General features: G+C 47.8%; 1 protein-coding gene across 1 annotated transcript in view; it reads right to left on the bottom strand.

Annotated features, from left to right (window-relative positions):
* Nucleotides 1–543: 543 nt before the first annotated feature.
* Nucleotides 544–6,000, bottom strand: part of RALB (RAS like proto-oncogene B) — a 45,571-nt gene continuing 40,114 nt past the window's right edge. The window contains exons 4-5 of the mRNA XM_079782475.1: nt 4,950–5,127; nt 544–2,112 (exon numbers count right to left, since the gene is read on the bottom strand). Of these exons, the coding sequence (XP_079638601.1) occupies nt 1,993–2,112; nt 4,950–5,127 (298 nt within the window). The 3' untranslated portion in view covers nt 544–1,992. The remainder of the gene's footprint in view (nt 2,113–4,949; nt 5,128–6,000) is intronic.

The raw sequence follows: 6,000 nt of genomic DNA, 5'->3' as shown, positions 1-6,000 counted from the left end.
CCAGGCCCTTAGATATGGTCTCAAGACCCCCATCCCAACCCATGGGGCTTTTTGCAAAGCCCACGAAAGATCTGGAAGTCCCCATCCATATTTGGGGACAAAGAAACCAAAAAGGGATAAAAGAGGGGCTTCCACCATATTGGTTTGCTCAGACTTTGAGAGGCAAACTCCTCTGAGTCCGCCGGCGTAATAAAGCTGTGAAACTCCCTTTCTCTAAGCGTTGCTTGGTTTTTCTCAGGTCTTCTATAACAGCACTGGGTTGAAAAGAACTAGGTTGTTTCAAGAGTGTGATTACCTTCTATTTTTTTAATTTTAAGAAGAAAAAGTAGTCATCTCTCCCAAAGGAACAATTGTTAAAATATACTGTTTGTATTTACAATTTTATTTCCCACAGTGCAGTTCAAAGAATGAATTGAAATAGTTTGTCTGATGTTGCAGAAAATCACACAAGAGTAATGAATAACTTACTGTCAATTTCTTTAATACCTGCATTTCACATGTATGACAAAAGGGTAAAATAATAAGGCTGAAATCCTGAAAATGTGTATTTGTCTGCTTTTTTTATTCAAAAGTCCATGATTCTTTGGGAAGTATACAAGATTTTTTTCCAGTCAAACCATAATTTCTACAAATTCTATATAACCATGAGTTTGAAAGGTTCTGCTCCCCCACCCCAATTCACTTTTGGCACCTGTGTGTGAAATGTCACTTCTGGAAAATGGGGGAAATGTGAGTACTGGGCTTTTCTCACAGTACTCCTTTCCTGATGAAAAATTTTCTGATTGCTGAACGTAGAATGTTGATTCAAGAAAGATTAACAATATCTCACCAATAAAAAATTCTTCTAAGTATATAGCTGTCTCAGAAAAAAAAGTTAGAAACAGCAGCCAGTTCTCAGAGGTAAAAGAGCAATGGCTTATCCTTCCCAACTAATTCCAATTTTAAATTCAGAATGACTCGGCAGCGCCAGGAGGGGTGGCAGGAGCCCGGCGCGGGCTGGCTTCCTGCGCTGGAAGGCAGTGCCGCTCTGGCATCCCCGGACTCCGTGCCCGGCGAGGGTCTCCCGTGTGCAGAGGGGAGCGGCCGGAAGACAGAATGTGTTGATTGCCAGTGGAGACAAGGAGCCTAACACTGGACTGGCAATTACGAGAGGATTTAGCCAAAGAATGTTTTAAAATCTGATGAGAAAAGTGCATGATGTATAAAGTATCCCACTCTTGGCTCTTCACTCAGTCCATTAAAAAGAAGCTCCTACCAAACCCAGGAAGCCACAGGAAGGAACAGCCAGCACAGACAACCACTGGCCAGTACTCAAATGCGAAGAATACAGCTTCCATTTCTCATCTGTGAGAGGAGTTATGAGCTCCGTATTGACCCCTGCGGGCGAACTCAAGTTTATTTTTTAGCTATACTTCAAATCCACTGCGTATTGCCAAGAAACATATGCCCCCAAAATCTGGGTTTTTTAGCATCATTAGAGTTTCCTGGATTTTTCTGAGTACTACTGTTAAGCCGACAAGGGCTGGGGGAGTCTTATCCCACCCCTTCTCCCGAAACCTAATAAGACATTTTTATTTCAAAACAAAAGGTGCTAATGTTATGAAATTGGGGGGGGGGGGGGAGATAAGACACTATGACAGTCCTCTTCCATTTTAATTAACATTGGACTATTTCCTACCTCTCGCACTACATACTTAGTTAAACTTCAGGGAGGGAGCGAGGGAGGGAGAGAGGGAGGGAGGGAGGGAGGGAGGGAGGGAGAGAGGGAGGAGGGAACTGCAAAGCCTCCTGACCACGTGGACAGTCCACGCAAGGTCAAGGGCTTCTTTCTTCTGCCAGCCGCTGATTCACCAATATTTTCCCCATTGAAGAAGTCTGCGTGAAGAGGTTGGGGTGAGCAGGAAGCACACAAGTAGACGACAGTCTTCCCTCAACGACAGCCCTATGTCCTTAGTGGCAACTGACTCCGTCCGCCATCATGGCAACATCTCTTCACAGCAAGCAACATCTCTCCTTAAAACTTTTCTTGTTCTTGCTGCTTTTCTTGCCATTCTTGTCCTTGTTTTCTGACATCTTCTTTGCTCTGATTTCTCTCATTAGATCAAAGAACACCTGGGGTGAGGAGGAAAGGGTGAAAAGAACAGGAAGGAAAAGCCATTTAATGATTTTAGGAAGCAATTAGACCAAGCATAAAATCATACTCATTCTTATAAACTATATGCCATCAAAAACAAACCACCTAGAGCAAATAAGAATAAAAACATTAAAAACATATTCTGACTGCCCTGGCTGTTTTTCTCAGTGGTCAGAGCATCGGCCCAAGCATCGAAGATGTCTCGGGTTCGATTCCCAGTCAAGGCATGGACCTGGGCTGAAGGTTTAATCCCTGGCCCCGGGCCAGATGCATGCAGGAGGCAACCAATCAATGTGCCATCTATCTCTCTCTCTATCTCTCTCTCTCTCTCTCTCTCTCTCTCTCTCTCTCTCTCTCCCTCCACCCCTCCCTCCTTCCCTTCCACTCTCAGGATGATGAGGGATAAAACAGCATGAAACAGACCTACTACAGGTGGTGACGTCACAGATCCTGAGAGTGACAGGAGGCATCACACTTGCTAGCATGGCCAACCACCAGGACAGGAAAATGATGTAAGTGGCTGTTCTTGTTTAACCCTTACAAGGACCATAAGGAGGTGGGGATGTCATCACACATGACAGTCCCCAGTCACCACAGCAGCCCGGACACACAGTTGGGGGTGGGGTCACAAACCCACAAAAGCTCCTGCATGTGAAACTGGGGAACGGGAGGGAGACGTGCTGGCAGGCCACCCTCCCCATGCACACCCTCCCCATGCACACCCTCCCCATGCACACCCTCCCCCTGCCCTAATTCTGAGGAACAACCCTCCGCTGTTCCTTGCAACGTCAGCTGAAAGGAACTTTATCAAGAACAGACGAGACTCATTCTTTGAATGTCAGTATGTTGTTTAGATACAGATTATCATTTGTCACAATAGTTTGGGTTTTGCCCTCTGCTACCAGCAATTGTGCCAAAGAACTGACTATACCCAAGCAGACAAAATATGCCCCCAAAAGAAACATTTGCCATTTTTCCTGGAGAATGACGAGACCCAGTGGGGGCAGCGTGCAGGCTTGTCTTTGGCCGATCACAGACCACAGCTGCCTTCTCTGCCCAGCCCAGCGCCGCAGCAGGAAGTGAGCTGAGGCGTTCTGAGGGGTCCTGAGCCTTTCCACCAGCTCAGGCACAGAAGAGGACTCCCCCAAACTGGAGCAGGCTGGCGTCAGCACCCCACCCACACAGCACAGTGAAGCGCTTCAAACGTTACTGGTTTTCCTTTTTGTTCTAACAAACGGCGGAGGAGGGTGTCCAGCTTAAAAATGACAAAACAGTTCCTGGGCTGATCTTACCAACAGCCTCCCTTCCTGTAAATTGTTTCCCGAGGAACACAATGCCGCAGTCAGAAGCTCCTGCTGCTTCTTGTTTGGCAGGTCAAGCAGGTCCCGCGGAGGAAGGAGCAATGACAAGCCGCTGGGCGACAGCCCTCCCCTCCCCGCATCCCATCCAAAAACTGCATGGCAACAGAGTCCCTGCCGAGAAATCGTCCTGGTTCCTTAAAAATAAAGTTTATGTCTGGATTTCCTGTATGGTTTCTAAGCTAGGGAACAATTGGATAGGGAGAAAGTGATTTGGCACAGCACAGAGTCAGCTAAGAGTTGGGACAATAATACAAAGGAAAAGTGGCAGACAGGCGAGCCCACCTCACTGCAGACAGACTAACCTGAAGAGCTCTGTGTGGTGCTGCCCAAGTGCCTCTAGAGGGAACTCCCGCCAAGCTGGTGTCAAGCTGCAGCAAAGCTGGCTCGCCAATGGCTCCCTCTTCAGGAGAGAAGTCCAGGAGAATTTATCTCCAGAAGAAAGAGAAACAGAGGAAGCCGAATGGGGGGTTGGGGGGGGTTGGATGCTGATGCAGAGCAAGGCCGAGCAGACACGCCCACTGTGGCTGCGGAGGGCACTGGGCTGAGGCTTCACAGGCCTGAACCGGGAGCAGAACCAGGAGAGGGCAGCGGTGAGGCACAGGGAGCACGTCTGTCGCTGTCTCCGTTAGCTCTGTAACAACCATGTTGAACGTGTATTTTTAAAGGCCTATCGATAGCAATCAATGGTAGGTGGATTTTCAAATTGTCGCCGTTCATCATGACCAAGATCATCCTTTCATTGGCTTCAGAGGTTTGAAAAGGAAAGTATGCTGATGGGAAGGAAGAGAAAAGAAATCCCTGGGGAGCTGACTCCTGAGGGCAAGCACTATTCAGAGGCTCAGTTCTAAGACAGAAGGCCTTGGCTCTGCCTGCGATGGCAAGATGAAAGGATACTAGTAAATCTAATCAATAACTCCATGAGTGCAAAATCACCACGGGCCGAGTTTCTCGGGGGAACGCCCCAAGCTGTGCCTGGAGACCAGGCCCTGGGCTGGGAGAGCATGGGGAAGCTACAGAGAAGTCCTCACGGAACGCCGGGGGTTATGTTCATGACTCAAAGCTGAAGAAACCATTTCACCGTAGATTAATTAATACAAACAAGAGCTACGTTCCCACGGCATCTCAGCCGCTGTAAGGAAAGGGCACTGAAGGAAACGAAGACTTACCCGAGGACTGCGGCGCTGGTGCCACCTGCAGCATCTTCACAAACCGTGCCCTCTCCTCCCGCCCTTCCCCTTCCGAGGCTGAGCCCTCGCTAAGCCCTCTAACGAGGCTCAGGACAAAGTGACAGGACTCTGAGCTGTGTTAAAGCCACAGTCAAACCCTCCCAATGCTTCTCATTACAGTAACATCGACCTGGAAAATCCCCAGTTCCCACAAATGGTTCCCTTAAAACCAAACAGACGAGACATCTGGATTCGGCTGTTCCCAAGAAACTCGCGGAGAGCGCCCACCTTGTCCACGTTGGCCCGCGTCTTGGCCGAGGTCTCCACGTACTGCACGCCCCACGCCTCTGCTTTGCTCCGCGCCTCCTCCACCGGCACCTGCCTCCGCTCCTCCAAGTCCGACTTGTTTCCCACCACAAGCAATGGGATTTTATCTTCTTCAGCCTTCACGCGGAGGATCTGCTCCCTGCAGCGTTACATCAGAAATAAAGCCATCCACGATGAGGTGCTTTCCAAAGGCAGAAGAAGGAATGGCATTCTGCGCCATGTGCCAAAGATGCATTCCCTGGCCCAGCCTGCCATAAACTGGCCCAGGGTTTCCAAAGGCTGGTTCTCACAATGGCCTGGGGTGCTCATTGCAGATGCAGACTTCTGGGCCCCACAGTTGCCCTGCAGAAGTAAGTACCTGCATGGGAGCCGGGATTCTGCGTTTCAACAGGTTCCCCAATTTATGCTTAGGTAAAAAAAGAAGAAAAAAACATAGGGGCCTCTAGGATAGAAACAAGCTAAAGGAAGTATCTTCATACATAAAATGCTTAATAATTCCCCCGAAAAAAGATGGCATGATTTCTCTGTGAGAATAAAAGCTATGAAATCCAGTGTTTTTCATATGGAGTGTAGCAGTCAATTAGATCATGAAATCAATTTAGTGGGTCACAGCAGTAATTTTCCCCCTTAGAGAAAAAGAATATAAAGAAACATCGGAGGAGCCCCTGGTAGCCCGGTGAGCCTGGTTCTGTGCAACTTCTGCTGTATTACGTCTACATGTGTCTACGCGCCTGCCTTCCCACCCCACCCCCAGGTCCATTTAGACACAATAAATTACAGGCCACAGAATGGGGACAGCTATGTTAGGCAGAAATTGTATTTAATGTGCATTAGTTTTCCACACAAAGTAAAAAAAAAAAAAAGGAAATACTCCAAGGCCCATGAAAAAGTACTTCAAAATCATCTTCTCCAAAAGAACTACTACCTATAGCACACTAAATTTTACTTCCACTGAAAATAAACAGCCGTCTAAAGTTACTAATCAAAACCAAATATTTAAAAAAATTAAATA

Source organism: Cnephaeus nilssonii (assembly GCF_951640355.1).
Source record: "Cnephaeus nilssonii genome assembly, chromosome: 10".
Taxonomy (NCBI): Eukaryota; Metazoa; Chordata; class Mammalia; order Chiroptera; family Vespertilionidae; genus Cnephaeus; species Cnephaeus nilssonii.
This window is presented reverse-complemented; position numbering and strand designations above follow the sequence as displayed.